The sequence below is a fragment of the Branchiostoma belcheri genome, unplaced genomic scaffold (assembly GCF_001625305.1).
Source record: "Branchiostoma belcheri isolate BF01 breed outbred unplaced genomic scaffold, Haploidv18h27 scaffold7, whole genome shotgun sequence".
Classification (NCBI taxonomy): domain Eukaryota; kingdom Metazoa; phylum Chordata; class Leptocardii; order Amphioxiformes; family Branchiostomatidae; genus Branchiostoma; species Branchiostoma belcheri.
In genome coordinates, this window is record NW_017804353.1 from 2,421,259 (window position 1) to 2,438,051 (window position 16,793).

The window sequence follows — 16,793 nt, forward strand, 5'->3', positions numbered from 1 at the left end:
CCAGCGATCACTTTGTACGTCCCGAGGATACCCATTGACGCTCTACAAGGTAAGATTACAAATATGATACTTGAGCCTTACAAGGTGAGATTGTTGAAACTCAGAAGAAGTGATATTCAGCTAGGGGGGAAGCTTCTGTCACTAAAATCGTTTTCAAACAGTTTACCTATGATAATGAAAAAATAACGTGTGGCTACGTAGTCTGGCAAACCTTTCAGAGATTTAGAGTCTGTACGGTGAATATATACCCACCTGTGAGGCACAGGTTGGTCAGCAAACTTAGAGATCGCTATCTACACATGTAGCAACATGAGGTTCCGCCATGCAAATGTCAAAATGTCACCTCTGACATGGGAGAGGCTTTGAACAAACATCACCGTGTCGGAAGGTGCAAATTTTCCTGTATTTAGGTATTTAATAAGCAACTATTGTAAAGAAAAGCACTGGATCTTGCAAATATGTGATCAAAATTTTGCAAATGAGGTCCTGATTTGAATACATCAAATCAAATCAAAATCAAATTTGACAACTGCAGTATGTTATTAACCGCCATGTGTCGTTCTAAATTGTGAACTAGAACATCATCACCCCCGCAACCGAATGGTACAATCCACCTGTCCACACAAACAAGATGGCCGCCGATCCGTCGACTTCCGACGAGCCCGTGTCGAAAAAAGCTCGGACAGGCGAAGGTCTGGTGTCCACCTGGCCCAAATTCACGCACAGGATGGACCAGGACGAAGTCAAGACCTTCTTTAAGGAGACTGGGTACATAAAGGTGAGTGGGAGAACAGATATTTACGTGGAAAACGATGAAACGATGAAAATGACCTAGAAACGATGAAAATGAACGATGAAACGATGAAAATGACCTAGAAAACGACGCGGTCAGCTGTGGCGCAGTCAGCAACATTTTTTACTTCCGGGTTTGGGACCAATCGATAGGGCAGCTGTTGTAGTGTTGACGGGTAACAGGTCGTTTCGCCCCTTGGACGTTTCGCCCCCAGGTCGTTTCGCCCCCAGGACGTTTCGCCCCCAGGACGAACTTTGATATCGATTGGCTACGGGACATACAATATTATCCCAGTCTGATTCTAGACGATGTATAATTTCCCCATTGCATAATTTGCATTCAATAAGGTAGATCTCTGTCTAAGCTACCTACATATAAAAAAATCATAAAAATACTTTGTGAATTTATCTGCTCAGAAACCTTCCTGCAGTTCCAGAACAAGCTGCTAGGGGGAACAAAAATTACTGGCAGGAAAAGCTATCAGTCACCAAAAAGCCAAGACCATAGCATGCCCATGATTGCAAAAGGTACAAAAACCGGACGTTGTGCTGCAGTACCAAGGAGGCCCATATTTGACCTTGACCTTTGTCTTCTTAAGACCTGCCAACATACCAAACATCATCACAATCCATGAAGGCGTTCTGAAGTTATGCTGACTACAAATTTGTGGAAACACACATAGACAGACAGACGCACCAAAAACAATACCTCCATTTTTCATAAAATATAGCATGAGGAAACACAGTTTATAGCTTCACTATAAATTCACTATATATATATTTATTATATATATTATAGCTTCACTATATATTCACTATATATAGCTTCACTATATATTCACTATATATAGCTTCACTATATATTCACTATATATAGCTTCACTGGGGGCGAAACGTCCTGGGGGCGAAACGACCTGGGGGCGAAACGTCCTAGGGGCGAAACGTCATGAAACCGTGTTGACGTTTTCCTTTTGTGACAAAGATGCCGACAGAAGTCACGCGATGCCTTGTAACAGTCTGGTGATAAGCTCTAAAATTTCCTAGAATTTGGTATACCTGTAAGTGGGATGGGTGTCTTGTCTTTTTTAAACATGGAGCCAACATATCTTACAACATGAAACGTTAGGTTCTCTTGAACAACACCTAAAACCAAGGAGGTTTGCTAAAACATACTCTTGAACAATAAACTGTTACTCAAGCAACTAGATAACTATTTTGAGAACTCGACAGTCTTCTTGAGTAACTTCTGTGGCTACTCCTCTGGCTAGTGGATACTGTATTGCTGTATGATCTGCTTGGAGATTACCTCAGTTACCTAGTAACTTAGTGCAATTTTCTCAAGTATGCAATAAAGGTCATTGTCAATGTCATGTTAACATGTTATCCCCACTCCCAGATCCCAGACTTCCTGTCTGAGGATGAGCTGGCGGCGCTGAACCGGGAACTGGCGCGGTACCGGCGCGATGTCGTGCCAAACATCTCCAACAAGGACGTGTTCTACGAGGAGAAGGACAATCCCGACACCATCATCCGCCTGGAGAGGATGCAGACTAACGATGACTTCTTCAAGGTGAGGGGTTAATGATTATTATTACCAAACTACGCAGGAAACCAGACTAGTATCGGGTACTTGGCTGGCCAACTCCCCTCGATCTCACCCTTAGCAGTGATGTAGATAGGTGGGCGTAGGGCTCTTGGATGCCAAAGGAAACCGGCGAACAGCCTGATACTAGTCTGGCTCCTAGGGTTTCTGCAAACACATCGGGTCAATGACCTAGACCAGACAGCTGTAGCAGATACCCTGTGGTGCTGGGTTACATTATGTAGCAAGTCATAGGACAAAGTTGAGGGAGTTGTCACCAAGTACTTGTTAAGTTGTATATAAATGTGTTTGAGTAAGAATGAACAGTGCAGTAGTTTGTTAGGCTAGACCATGTAAAGGAAAGCATTATGCATTTACTTTGAAAATGTGACCTTTCTAGGCCTCTGTATCACTAGTACATGTATCACTAGTACATGTATATGAAAGGACACTTCACACTCAATCCCTATAACCCCCTCCCCCAGGACCTGGGCCTTTCCCCTGCCTTTAACGGACTGGCTGACTTACTGCTGGGGGAGGACATGGAGCCCAACAACGTGCAGTTCTTCTCCAAACCGCCAGGGGCCAAACCCACACCTCCTCACCAGGATGGCAAGTACTTCATGCATGACAAAGGTATGTCTGAGTCTGTATCATTAAGTCTATCATGGTTCAGAGAGGGTTGATTCACCCTGATATACAATGCCTCAGGAGAAGCTAGGGGCCCATCAACACTCTGAACAGTGATGGTATAGAAGATTCTGTCTTCCAGTCACCTTTGATTCACAACTGACGTGAATAAGCTTTCGAATTACGGAAAGCCAGTGTAGTGACTCAAACATGCATCTAACGAAGGTTGAAGGGATCGACGGAAAATTCATGGTGACTGAGTGCTCCTTTTGTGTTGGAACTATGCTCAAATTTACAACTTATTATATATATTAATATGGATTCTACCAACATATAGATGAGTTTTCATTCAAACAAGACAGATTTGTAAAATAACGAAGACAATGGTATTGACGGTAACTCATTTGTTTTTCCCCCCAGGAATCACGTTCTGGTTGGCCCTGGACGATGCAGATGAGGAGAATGGCTGCCTGTACTACGTTCCCGGGACACACCTCATGGGGGAGCTTCAGCACGAGAAGTCCACTGCGCTGGGGTTCAGCCAGGGTCTGGCCGACTACAGCGCTGAGATGCAGGAGAAGGAGGCCTGCATGTCCGCTAAGAAAGGTAGGGGGGGCTTCTGTACTGTACTGTATGTAGTACTATTGTACTGTATAGTATAGTACTGTACCGTACTATTCCTCATCTCTATGGGGAGCTAGTCACTAGGCAGGGCCGGGTACAGTGCCAAGATGCAGGAGAAAGAGGCCTGCATGTCCGCCAAGAAAGGTAGGGGGGCTTCTGTACTGTACTGTATATATATGTATGTAGTACCATCACTAACCTCATGGGGGAGCTTTCATGCACTAACTTTTGAGGCCACTTGGCTGTGATGGGTAATATGTTACACCAATCTCATTACCTGGATGTCTACCCTTCATTGACATATATTTAATACATCTGTAGATTGCCCAATGAAATTTTGTAAATTGTTTTGACCACCTACACAGGAAACACTAGCATGGCAGAGAAGGAAGTGTGCATGGCTGCCAAGAAAGGTGAAATATTCTACAAGTCACTGACCAGGAATTTCTTCTCTCTCCATGTTTAGTGGCTTCATGCATTTCTTGTCTGCAGCTCTGGTGGTCTTGTTAGGGTGTCGGACTTTCTGTTGCTTTCTAGCTTCTGTCTTGGCACACACATGAAATAGCAGTTTCCTTATAATTCACCAGTTATTCAAGTCAAAGTATGTACTAATTTGTTATGCATCTGATGTCTCAAATAAAGGCTGGAGTATAGAAGAATGTAGCAAACTTAGAAACCATCATATTTGATTTTCTTTAAATGTTTTTATTCTCCCAGGTTCCCTGCTAGGTCACCATCCCTACACTGTACACAGGGCTGGGAAGAACAGGTGAGGATATACTTTACCAACTGTATTAAAAATGTTCATTTTGTTTCAAGTGTTATCTGGGTACTAGCATCTAGCAGGTGTGTCTTTGGTAAATTTACGTTGCATGTATTGGTAGTTCTTTGTTGCCAAAGATAGTGGTTTCACCATTCCTTGTTTGATGGTTTTGACTAGTCCTGATGACTGTGACATGCAGCCACATCACATCAGCTTCTGTTTTTTAAGTCAAATACATGAGGTTCCAAAAATCCATTGGTTGATGAAAAAAGAACCTTCGTATTCAGTCTCTTGCCAACCTGATAAAATTATTCACGAATTAAAGTAAAACTTTGCCCTCCCCTTCCCCAGTTCTCCTACCCGTTGGCGACCTGCCCTGGGGCTGACCTACTGGGCCAAGTCCTGCCGACACGACGAGGAACTACAGAAGAAGCATAAGGAGTACCAGCAGAAACTGGTGAAGGAGCTGGAGAACAAGGGCCGCATCTAGGGGCAAAGGTCAAGGGTCGCGTCAGGTCATAGGGAATCTGAGGTCAAGTTGTCAGTGTTATAACAGTCTGTCAAGTTGGGAAAGCTGTAACGAATGTTCTCATTTTGTTCATTATAATCAGTGCAAGGATGTCAATTTTTCACCAGCTTTAGTACTTTTCTGTTGAACAGAATTACACAAAATGTTAATCTTTAGCTTGTTTCTCCTATTGTGGGTGGTTTTTGGTGGAAAGTAGACCTTGATTTGAAGCACAAGTAGATATTAAGTAACTATGTGTATGGAAATGTTTAGAATAGCCCTATCAATTGTATAATGGAGCTGTATTCTGCCCTGGTGGAGGTTTTGACCCTCTGACTGCTTTTGTATTGCACTACTATGTACTGCAGGTGCATAATGCTTTTTCTTGCCACATTTGCATGGTACAATCACACCTTGTATTTGCCATTCAACTATTAGATATTTGCAATGTCTAAAACAGGCAAAAAATATGCCGAAGCTTAAAGCTCTGCTTGTAGAGTAGTTGCTGGTAGCATGAAGTGCCTTATAATTAAGGTGATGTGGTGATGATGAAATTGTATAAGTTACAACAATGTACAGAGGAATGTTTTAAGAATTTAGTGCTGAGCACAAATAAATCTTGAACCTATCAAACTTCTCCACTTGAAATTGAACACTTTTGAGAACTCCTTGTCATTGTACACAAAATTCCCTTTATTTTCACATCAGAACAACACACACAAATACATGTATATAGACACTCAATGAAATTGAAGATCAGTGTTAAGCAAAGATGAAACCTCCTCTGCTTCCTTTTCTCCTTGGATTCTTCTTTTCTTCCTTCCTTCCTTCCTTCCTTTTGCTCTCCCTATCCTCAAATTCTAGTCTTTAAGAGATAAATTGTAACAGTAACAGTCCAGTCTTTACAAAAAACGTAATATGCCTCAGTACTCCTTCCTCTACTGACATGTTATATCCTCAGTATATAGAGTTAAATGGTTCACATCATTGCACCACATGATATCTGGTCTAGCCTGATATCCTAAGCCATGTATGCACAACAACAACAGATCATGCACATTAAGTGCATCTTTAAGGGGAAAAATTCTATTAACCAGTGACCGGATCATCCCGAGTTCCAGTTCTATCTAAGTTTGCCCAGATGAATATGTACACTGTCTTTCAATAACACTGCGCACTGCGGAAGAGCCCCAAAGTCGTTGATATCTGTGTAGTCTCCGGTTCAGCAGTAAACAGCGCCCCTCTGTCTTGACAGCTACATGGGCCGGTTAAAGGCTGTCCGATCCCGACCGTCTCTCTGCAAAACAAGACAAACAAACAACTGAGTTGTTGCTATACTTTTGAGTGATCTAAAGGAAAAATTATTTGAATGTTCTTCGGGCTATTAATCCGATCGAGGATATAGTGGCAGCCATGCGTATCCAGAGCCGTGCCTGGCATGGTGCAAATCTACGTTCTTGGATACGCGTAGACTATCCAGAACTGTGTCTGATCCTATTAAACCCATTCGGACATGGAAGTCTAGATAGCCGCTGTTACGTTCTAAATAATCCACGATATTCCGAACCATGCCTCACTCAGGGGCAAATCTGTGTTCTACTACTCGAAAACTATCCATGCCTGATCGTAACCTTAACTCCGATTCTGGTACAGATATTGAGCTAGACATGCACGGTTCTGGATAAGATACTTACTCGCTCTCTTGATCTTGTCGGCGAAGCTGAAGTTCTTCCAGAAGCCCCTGGGACTGGTGTTTCCCGTGATGCTTTGCCCGGTGAGAGGAGAGCTGACGGCTCGGCCCGGCTCGTACTCATGGAACTCATCATCATCACCATCATCGAGGGGGACACCCTGGAAACATGGACAATATAAGTATGAATGGGTACGCTCTAGGACTGGGAAATTGGCTACATACTAGTAACCGTCATTGGGTATGCAATGGAAAATAACAACATTATCATCAATCGATAAGCCTTGAAAAAATGGAGAATGTCATCATTGAAAATTTTGAACAATAAGCCACTTCGGAATTGATCAAGACTAGACATATGGATAAGAGACGATGCAGTAAGTTTGAAATGTACTGTTTATTGAGTGTTATATAATTTTGTACTTTTCAATATGTGCTTATGGGCCCCTGACCTCCCCTTTGAACACTTAAAAAGCGGTCCCGGCCCAGTGTAACTTAAAGGTCGAAAGAAATTAACGCCCTAGTACGCCCTAGAAAAAAAAGCATGGCCATAGGCGTTTATGCCCTAGAAAAATTAACGAAGTCATTAACAAAGTTCACACTGGAAACGCAACAATGTTACTATCAAAAACGCTTTTCAAAGAGGAAGAAACAGTGTTGAAATTAGTGAATTGAGTAACCTCATTTGGCTCAGGACAGACTGTCAAATACAACTTGGATTCGGAGAGCGTCGTCGTTTCGTTGCACCATTTTGTTTCAAAATCCTTTCATTTGTTTTCTTGTGGCTAAGCTGTCTGATACAGAAATGTTATCAGGGCGAAATCGCTCTTTAATACACTTGCTTCTTACATTGTCAGAAGCGCAAAGTGGACCTTTGGGGCATATTTGACCCGTTCATTACTTATTAAGAGTACTAATGGTCTCAGAAAGCAATTTAACAGTCTTAAGCAGACGTTATGTCATTGTCCCAAACCAGCCATGTAAAAAATGAGGTCGCTCCAAGTAGGCCAGACTGTATTATATTTCCCACCGGAAAAATTAACATTTACGTCACAACGGACCCAACTTTGATGACAAGGCTAGAAATCTACATACATAATTACAGCTTCTTTTGTCGTGCACTGGCGCTGTCCTGAGGGCATAGGTCAATTCAAAATTTTCTTTTGTCTAACCTGTCAGAGGAAACAAAGCGGTTGTTTTTCTGCTAGTCACACGTTTGAGCCACCTGTCTCTTCAGACTTCCGTTCCTGACCAGTAGGACGGTTGAGGTTGATCCTGGGTTCCAGACCCATAGCACACTGGACACAACATATCTCACTTTGTGTTCAGTGTGCTATGGGTCTGGAACGCAGGCTACCATCAGACTAGCAACGGGGATTCAAAAACTGTTGTTACGTTTAGCCAAAGAGGTTCCAGGGAACCTCCTTGGTTTAGCCAAATACATTCAGTTGCTTGGGAGGAAAATGAAACCGTTGCGGTGGACCTGGCCAGTCAGACTCTATTTTTTCCGAATTCGCGAATACTGCCACCCTTGCCCCTTCCCAGTCATACTAAAAAATCCAAGGTCTGGTGGGGGCTATTGGTTATCAGAGATATGACATCGTTTTCCGTTGCATTTGCAAATCTTGAAGACCAATGAAACAATGTTGTTCACCTAGCTTTAACTTTTATTGTGGCAGACCGAATTTAGATTTCCGTCACAGTATGAAGTCAGTCGTAACTGCGTTTGTTCAACGCTTGTTTCCGTACGGACCAGAGGATCATTATTGAAATTTGCTCGTAAAACCGTCACACAGAAAGGCACTTAACCCCCATATCAATAAATAACGTTTACAGTGTACCCCGGCGGAGGTCTGGACATGTGCTGCCCCTGGCGCAATAAACCCGTAAATAACTTGCCTTGTTAGAAGGCTGGACAAATATTTTTGCCCCGAATTCTTATCTGAAAACACACAGCAGGAGAAAGTTGGGGACTTGAAGGGAAAAAACATGTTACATATTTTAAAAAAAAAGTTTAGATCAGTTTTGCGGGCTCCAAAAGACTTTGTCAATTGATTGAATGAAGACCACTGTCTTATTGTACATACATGTACATGCCCATTTGGTTAAGTACAGATCAAGCTAGCACTAGCACTATAGTCTATTAAGTAATGAGGTGATGGGTTGAATTTGGTGGTTGAATTATGTGTCTGTTGATAATTATGCACTCAAGACGTTTTTGTTATGTACCGGCTACTAATTTGGCTTATTCAGGTGTAAATTGTGCCACCTGTTAGTCTATTCCCCTTGAGTATTGGAAAGAAAGACCATTGCGTTTTTTTTACATCTCCGACACTATATATTACAAGGCAGACATGCCAATCGTTTTATAAAAAAGGATGGATACCCAAAATGAAGTGCTTTCGAAAGATGGCAGTTTTCAAATCAAGCATGTTTTTGAAATTAAAAGAGAAATTGAAGGTGCTTTCTGCCAGGGATTGCCAGCAACTAAAGAGCAGTGAACCTCTGTCGAATTTTCCACACAATGAGAGGATCCGGACTGCTTTGTACTTATACTTTTATACCGTCTATTGTCTATGATCGGGATTAGAAAAGGAAAGATCTTACAATTTCTAGATCGTTGCAAAGTCTAAAAACACTCCGTCTTGCTTGTTGGAGTAGAAGAACTTATTCTTTATGAACCAACCAGCACAAGAGCACAGTGGATCAAAAACGAAACAAACAAATCACAAGCTTAAGCTTACCTGTCCGACCGCCTCGTACTTGTGGTACGTAGGGAAGTTTTCTCTCAGCGACTTCATCAGGACGGAGGCGTTTTTGCTCACAGGAGAAGACATGGCTGCTACAAGAGAACTTTAAGTAGCTAGCAGCAGATTCTTAAAGAGACGTTGTTCACAGGTCTAAGATCTGGCTGCAACTCTTGCACACTGGGGTTCGACGAAAAGCACCTAGTACCTGTCTATCTGCCTGCAGCTGAGCGGCTGTTTTGTTCTGCCGGTTATGTAAATGTTTGTCCCTTAGCCCCGGGCGCCCTGGTTGGTGTGACGGGTCCCGTGGTCATGCATGCGGCACGTGGTCGGGCTCTCGTGGGCGCACATGTGCCACAGGTCCGTAGCCTCTACCAGGCTTCGGGAGGCGGTTGGAAAGAGTAGAAATCGACCAAATAGAGAGATAGCATGCCGGGGGAGTTGGGAGAGAACGGTTTGCCGCTCCCGAGTCCTCTGACATGCTATATCTCTATTTGGCCGATTTCTACTCTTTCCAGCCGCCTCCCGACGGAAGCCTGGTAGAGGCTAACAGGTTTTTGTGTACCGTCAGTCGGTCTTAATCTCCATACCAAGCAGATCTATTGGTGGCTGCAAGGACAGAATCGGCCAAGCTGAATTTCGCTACCGAAGTGTCTGGCCAATAATGGATACAGCCTGACCATTTCCATTCTGTTTTTGCAGCTACCAAAAGATGACTGCTTGGAGATAGGTTGGTATGTCTATTGTATCCAGAACAGTGCCAATCCAAGGAGGTTGTATGACGCTTCTTGGCCAATCTAATCGTATGCCTGAATGGGTTAGGATCAGGTATTGTGCTGGATAGTCTCCGCGTGCCCCAGGCACGGTTCTGGATACGCGTGTGAACCTTCGAAAATCGTTCCTGAGCATTTTTTGGAGATGAAGCAATGTTCCTGATGTAACAGGCGTCTCGCGTGGTCGCTCATGTGCCGCCCGTCTGTTTGTGCTACTTAAGACTTCCTCCGACCGCCTGCGGCAGTCAAGTATAGGCTAAAAAACATGCACTGTCCTCTTTCAATCAAGCAAAGGATTAACATAATGACATAGCATGTTAGCATTACCTTTCAATCTTTATGTGTCTGAGATGAATGCCACCATATAGTGCGGGCATATGAAGAGAAATAATTTTTTCTGCGATATTTAAAAGTTTGCTGTATTTTTTCTTTTGAAATTTGGAAAATGACACTCTATTATCTTGAAGTTCGAAATGATCAGTACGATAAATAAGTTCTTTGGTGTAAGTTATGTTTGGGGAACAAGTGGCTCGGAATAGCAGTTTTGCATCAGTTGCAACAAGTAACTCCATGGTTTAAACAAACAAGACAGGCAAAGGCAAAAAATGTAAGAAATCCAAAAAGTTATCCAAACCGCAGTGATGCGAGGAGTGGTAAACAGTTATGAGATACTACATTCCTTACTGTTTGTGCTTATTTGTGAAATGTACACATAAGGCATGTTATCAGTTGGCTGTAACCAGGCCAGGGTCTGACTGCCCCAGAGTAACCCCATGACCGTGAGTAACCTGCCCTTACTATTTGACCATCAGTACCCTGTCATATCAGTGATTGCTTAGCTCCATCTATTGATATATTAATCATAGTAATAGTTAATACACACCAATGTGGAGTTACTGAATGTAAAAGATGTTTATTTACATCATCAACAACAGGGATGTCACATGTAAAAGCTGGAACATAGACAAACACAGTAAATAAACGTATGGTACTATGGAATAGTTCTATTAGTTTATAGCTACATCCCTGGTGTTTTTCAAATGAGTTACAGTAGTGACGTCATGACCACAAATATTTTGAAAAAGAAACATTAGCAGAAATTAAAATTTAAAGCCTGTCCTACACCTTGTCAAAGCCTGGAATCCATTCCTACAAACCATTGGCACTGTACGGTGATCACTACAAGAAGTACCAAAAGCTCGTAGGGATGGCTACCAGGCTATCCTTGCCCTAGAAGGCTGTATCTGATTCTCTTTTACTTGTTATTTTACTGAACCCATTATATATTACAGCCCATAATTTGTACAGTTTTGATGACATCACCACCCAAGACTATGGAATTGGGGAAATCATCTGCATCGCCTCAGCCACTCTTGATGATGTCTTCCTTGAATTTTGTACAGTTTTGATGACATCACCACATAACTCATGATGTCATCCCGTGCCCCTTCCCTGCCCTAAGCAGCTCTTGATGATGTCACATTTGAATTTTGTACAGTTTTGCTGACATCACCACAGCCCCGATGATGTCATCTCCTGCGCCCGCGGTTCCCCCTGCTGTAGGGCTGGTGCCTCGGGCGTTTCCGGTCCTGAGGGCGGGGCTGGGACGGTCCAGCTCGGGAAGAGGAGGAGGAGGAGGGGAGGTCATCCTTCTGTTCCTCCATCATCCTCAGCTTGGCCTCGATGGCCTGGATCTTAACCTGTTTACTGGGGAGAGAGAGTGAACGAATGAGTGAAGGAGTGGACGATCAAACACAAAATGAAAGTGATTAATAAATGGTACTTGATAATTTGAATGAAAGAATGAATGGATAAAAAACAGTCACTCAATGACAAGATGAGTAAATGAATGAAGGAAATACAAGCATTCTTGCTACCACCTGTATGACAGCTATTCTTTACTAGTACATTGCACATTGGTATCAACAGTTTGATGTTGTTCTGAATAAAGTTGAGATTAAAAACTGCCAGTCAGTCAGTCTTACCTTATGTTTGACTCCTTGCTGTCCTCTCTTGTACTTTGTAATGTGTTCTTACTTGAACTCTGCCAGGACAGAGGCTGAAAACAACAGCTTTGGTTACAGATAATAACACAGTGGCAAACTAGTAGTAAAATCTTTCTCGGCAAAGAAAAAGTACACTTTCTTTTCCTTCAAGGAAACTCGTATGTACATGCTTATTGCTAGCACCCTTTCAGAAGAAGGGGAAAGTGTGTTATGCCAAAGGGAAGTTATACTGGCTATACAGAAAGCTGCTAAAACATAAATAGTCATCACAGTGACTACTTTCCTTTACCAAAAGGTAAAAGATAAAGAAACTGACTGACCCGTGGTGAATGTGCCCATCTGACCACCAGTTTTTTGGACAGGGCCATCTTCCCATTCATGGCCTGGATGCATTTCTCTGCTTCCTGGAGAAAAAAATAATAATAAAATCACGAACATTTCCTCTTAGCTACTGAGATACTTGAGAACCTGAAGAGCTGTTGCAAATCAGGATTTCACCATTGACTGACAGAGGACATAGTCTGTGAAGTTGCCAAAATGTTCAACATAAGGAGTAAGGCCGATGGTTTATCACTAGAAAGTTTCAGAGGGTTTAACTTGTAAAGTCTGCAAGCTATTAGTACATCATTATTAGCTGTCAGACCTCCACAGTGTCAAACCCCCAGAGGCAAAACAACACCCCATCATGGAACATGCAGGGGGAACCATGAACCTGACCCTACAGCTGACCTCTATTAACCTCTGACCTGTACTGTGGTTCTGTTTACAGTAGAGGGGGGCTAACATTATTGGCAATCAGACCAGCCAAATCATCAGGTTCTGCACTGTGTGGTTCTGATTAAGCTCAGGACAAGCTGGCCCAATCATTGCATCTGTGCAAAGAACAAATTACATATAGCTTCAATTTCAGACAGAAAATTTACTAGTAGTTTGTTTGGTGATTAGTTAGGATTCTAAGGAGGCCTTTGGGGGGGGGCAGATGTATGAAAATTGTGATGCAATAATATTGTTAAAACAATTCTTTGTGATTATTTTAGATCTAGGGAAGAAAGCAAATTCTCATTGCTCAACTTGAGTGAGTGAGTGAGTGAGTGAGTGAGTGAGTGAGAGTGAGTGAGTGAGTGAGTGAGTGAGTGAGTGAGTGAGTGAGTGAGTGAGTGAGTGAGTGAGTGAGTGAGTGAGGGCATGTCTGGATGGACAAGCATACATCTCTGTTACTCACCTCCCTAGTCTGGTAGCTAACAAAGCAGTACCCCCAGGGCTATTGTTAGTGAGTGAGTGAATGTGTGAGTGTCTGGATGGTGTACACCTCACCTCTCTAGTCTGGTAGCTAACGAAGCAGTACCCCCTGGGCTGCCCCTCCTGAGGCCCAGACTTGTGGAACAGAAAGTCCAGCTGCCTCACTGTGCCGTACTTCTTCACTAGCTTCAGAAGGTGGAACCTGGGAAAAATGTAACAAACAAATTTTTAAATCTTCCAATGCTATTAGACAATGATTTGAATAGAGAGTAAAAAAACATTTACACCTTTTAAAGATGCGCCCTACGTGACAGGGCCACCTGCATTGACCCAAACTTTTTTTTACACTATGTGAAACCCAGCACCTAGAGACCACGTCTGGCGAGATACTAGTAATAGCAAGGACAACAACAACCCCACTATCACTCAGTCAGTCAGCAGTGTGTCGAGTTTGCCTATCCACAGCCTGTTCTGGCTCTCTGTCTCTCTCTTCCTCTCTCTCACTCTCCATCCCTCCCTCCCACTCTCCCCTGTTGTATTATTTCTAGTAATACATGTACTAGGTACTAGTACAAATTTGTATAAGTTATAACTCACTCAGTGAGCCGTGTGTCCAGGTTGCCTATCCACAGCCTGTTGCCATCCTGGTCTGGTGCATCAGACAGCAGAGAGGCATTCTCTAATGGGAGCGGCTCGGTTGTCTTCTCTGCAAGCTTCGCTGCCTATAAATTTTATGTAGGGATGACAGAGCAAGTTAGCCTCTCCAGAAAATTATACTCCCCTGGCAATATAATCTTGACCAGCTGCTTCTGAAGCCTGGTACAGAGAGTGAAAGATGTTCCAAACCGATAAAACATTGTCTTTAATTCCTTTTCTAATTTTTTGTCCTCTACTACGTCTGGGCAGCTCGATTAACACCATGAGATTAATGACTATCGAAAAATTCTAGCTATTTCGACAGGTACACAAAACGCCCCCCTCCCCACCCTTCTCACACATACAAAACCCCGGATATAACGAAATTTCTACTTACCTGAAACTCGAACGCCATTTTTCCGTACAGAGAAGCTGTCTTTCCACAACTCTGCACTCCTACCCGGCCTTACAACCCCTTCCCTAACCCAGAACACCGCTAATATTTCCCTTCTGTGCGTGTAAACTTGTAAAGTGAAAACATTCATCTGACCCGGAAACGGAAATCAGAGGTGAAAGGTTATTATCCATGTGACCCTCCTAGAGCGTGTGTGCGTTCGTCTGCTCGCATTTGTTTGTGGGATTTTCCAGCGAAGTAAGAATTATTAAGGTTCGTATGAACGTACACAGATGTTGTTATTGATACACTTGCACAATGTTAATTCATTGTGTTAGATAAAAACAGACCTGTGGGTTGGAAATCAGCGCCGTGGTGGATGTGTATGTTGTGTGGGGAGGGGGGCACACTGGTGGTGGACATGCATCTCCAAGCAGATCCTGCGGTGGCAATTGCAAGGTAGTATCTAGCCTGGATGCCAGACCCTTATTAGCTGAGGGGTCTGTGTTATAATTTTTTGGGGGGCATGTTGGCCCTGGAGCAGAGGACCTGGCCTGCGTAAGCCCTACAATTTGCCACCCTACAGCCTTGACACCATAGGATCTACTTGGAGATGAGACATGAGCCTTACCCTCAAGACTTGTAGATACAGCAGTACCGCTCCTAGTCCTTAGGCTGAGATGTTTGAAACATGTTCTTTTTTTTAAGATAAGTTTTTAAAAAGTTGCTGTGCAAATAAATAAATAAAAGTTTAAAACAGAAACTAATGTATGGGATTGATGTTGAACTTTTTATCTTAAATTTTTGCACATTAGGAGGATGTCAGTGATGAGAAGCCTCATCCGGCTGCAGCCATTGGTCAGCTGTGCCTCCTCCATCATCAGACAACCTGTCAATCATAGCAGACCAGCCAATCAGCTTCTCTCCTGTAGATCACATGACCTGGGGAAAATCACTGCTGTTAGGTACTATGCAAAGAAAGGTGATGAGTTTTTCTTTCCTTTTTCCCAATATTGAATAGCAAAGTTCTTTATTCACAACTGTAGCCTGGAATCCATCCGGATATCTGTGAACGGATGGATTCCAGGCTATCACAACCGCTTGTTTACTTAGCCAATGTCGATGACTGTCTTCATCAGGACAGATGGTCATTCAAGCATCGCTCTTGTTAAACAAGTAGTTTTGAATAGAGAACTTTGTTATTCAATCATTCACCAACCTTATGAAGTTATTCACAGAGGTTTTGCCATATTGCTAGCTTTTGAATTTGATTACATTGAAACTAGTTGCTCCAAAACCTACAACAAGTCTTGATGGTGAAATGTTGCTTTGCACCTACTTATAAATGAAGAACTTGCTCATGAAATTTCAAACTTATCCTCACCACCATGTTTTTGACCACCATGTTTTTGACTGTACCCTTTTAGGTAAGAAGTCTCAGAAGGGGGGAAAGGGCGGAGGTCGAGTGGAAATCAACACATCCATAGGGTCAGAGGTCACAAATATAGAGGCAGTCCGGGGGAGAATGCAGAAAGCCTTGGATGCGCTCAAGGACGAATATGTGAAAAACCTCTCACTGAGGACTTCTGTAGGTAAGTACTGACTTGTGTCCACTGATGTCAGCCATGGTGTTCCACAGAGTAGCGTGTTAGGCCCACTTCTCTGCCTCCTCTGTATCACCTCTTATTGAGTTGGGTCACATGTAAGACTAAATATTTCCTCACTGAACTGTATTAGTTACAATCAATTACAGGGTCAGCCTATTGCCTATTGTTGATTCCCTGACACAGTGGCAAATTTGTACCTATCATGTGAAGCAGTTTTATACAATTACATTTAAAGGTTTTGGTATTGCAGTTTCATGTCAGTGAGCACAGTTTACATAAGGAATCTTATGTAAACTTATGTAACTTATGTAAATATCTTATCACTTTAAGGCCACACCAATTTATTTCCTTGGTTAACGGATTCGCCGCTTGCTTTTTTTGCCGAATGTAAATAAAAATAAAAAACGTCATAGTTTAGACCCCACAGGCCGGTAATACCCTGAACAGGGAGACCCAATGAAATTGCTGCAGTTGATACCAATGTCGCTAGAGGCACTCCTGCACACATAGTCACATGACGTAAAGTAGCCAATCGTGGATTGTTTTACTTTCTGACCAATCAGATGCGATGTTCTGGAACCATGTTGGCTCAGTCATTTGTTTTTGTTCTGCATATGGCGGACAAAAATTGTGGCGGAAGCTTAAATTGTTTGAGAAAGCTGGAACTTTGGATCAAGGCAGAATCTAGGTACAGTACATGTAAAATTGAATAAATTTTGTCCCCTTTAAAGTTGTTGTGACTATGAAATTGCTTGTGAGAGTTAACATTCGTGTCATGTTTTAGAGTACATATGATGATGGT

General features: G+C 42.7%; 3 protein-coding genes across 4 annotated transcripts in view; 2 read left to right on the forward strand and 1 right to left on the reverse strand.

The window, feature by feature from the left end:
* Positions 1-606: 606 nt before the first annotated feature.
* On the forward strand, positions 607-5,539 carry LOC109484574 (phytanoyl-CoA dioxygenase, peroxisomal-like). Its single transcript, XM_019787897.1, has 7 exons — positions 607-778; positions 2,189-2,362; positions 2,860-3,010; positions 3,425-3,610; positions 3,994-4,041; positions 4,346-4,397; positions 4,743-5,539. The coding sequence occupies exons 1-7, from the start codon at positions 632-634 to the stop codon at positions 4,879-4,881; spliced, it is 897 nt and encodes a 298-aa protein (XP_019643456.1). The 5' UTR covers positions 607-631; the 3' UTR covers positions 4,882-5,539.
* Positions 5,540-11,574: 6,035 nt separating this feature from the next.
* LOC109484338 (probable RNA-binding protein 18) lies at positions 11,575-14,405 on the reverse strand. Its single transcript, XM_019787592.1, has 6 exons — positions 14,388-14,405; positions 13,952-14,076; positions 13,430-13,556; positions 12,436-12,519; positions 12,095-12,168; positions 11,575-11,816 (listed from the first exon to the last, which is right to left on the reverse strand). Exons 1-6 carry the CDS (start codon positions 14,403-14,405, stop codon positions 11,639-11,641), a joined length of 606 nt encoding a protein of 201 aa, XP_019643151.1. The 3' UTR covers positions 11,575-11,638.
* Positions 14,406-14,591: 186 nt separating this feature from the next.
* The window catches only part of LOC109484583 (ribosome-recycling factor, mitochondrial-like), a 5,390-nt gene continuing 3,188 nt past the window's right edge, over positions 14,592-16,793 (forward strand). The window contains exons 1-3 of one of the 2 annotated variants that reach the window (XM_019787906.1): positions 14,592-14,657; positions 15,195-15,366; positions 15,812-15,976. In XM_019787906.1, the coding sequence (XP_019643465.1) occupies positions 15,204-15,366; positions 15,812-15,976 (328 nt within the window). In that variant the 5' untranslated portion in view covers positions 14,592-14,657; positions 15,195-15,203. The remainder of the gene's footprint in view (positions 14,658-15,194; positions 15,367-15,811; positions 15,977-16,793) is intronic. The other variant, XM_019787905.1, reaches the window with a different exon arrangement.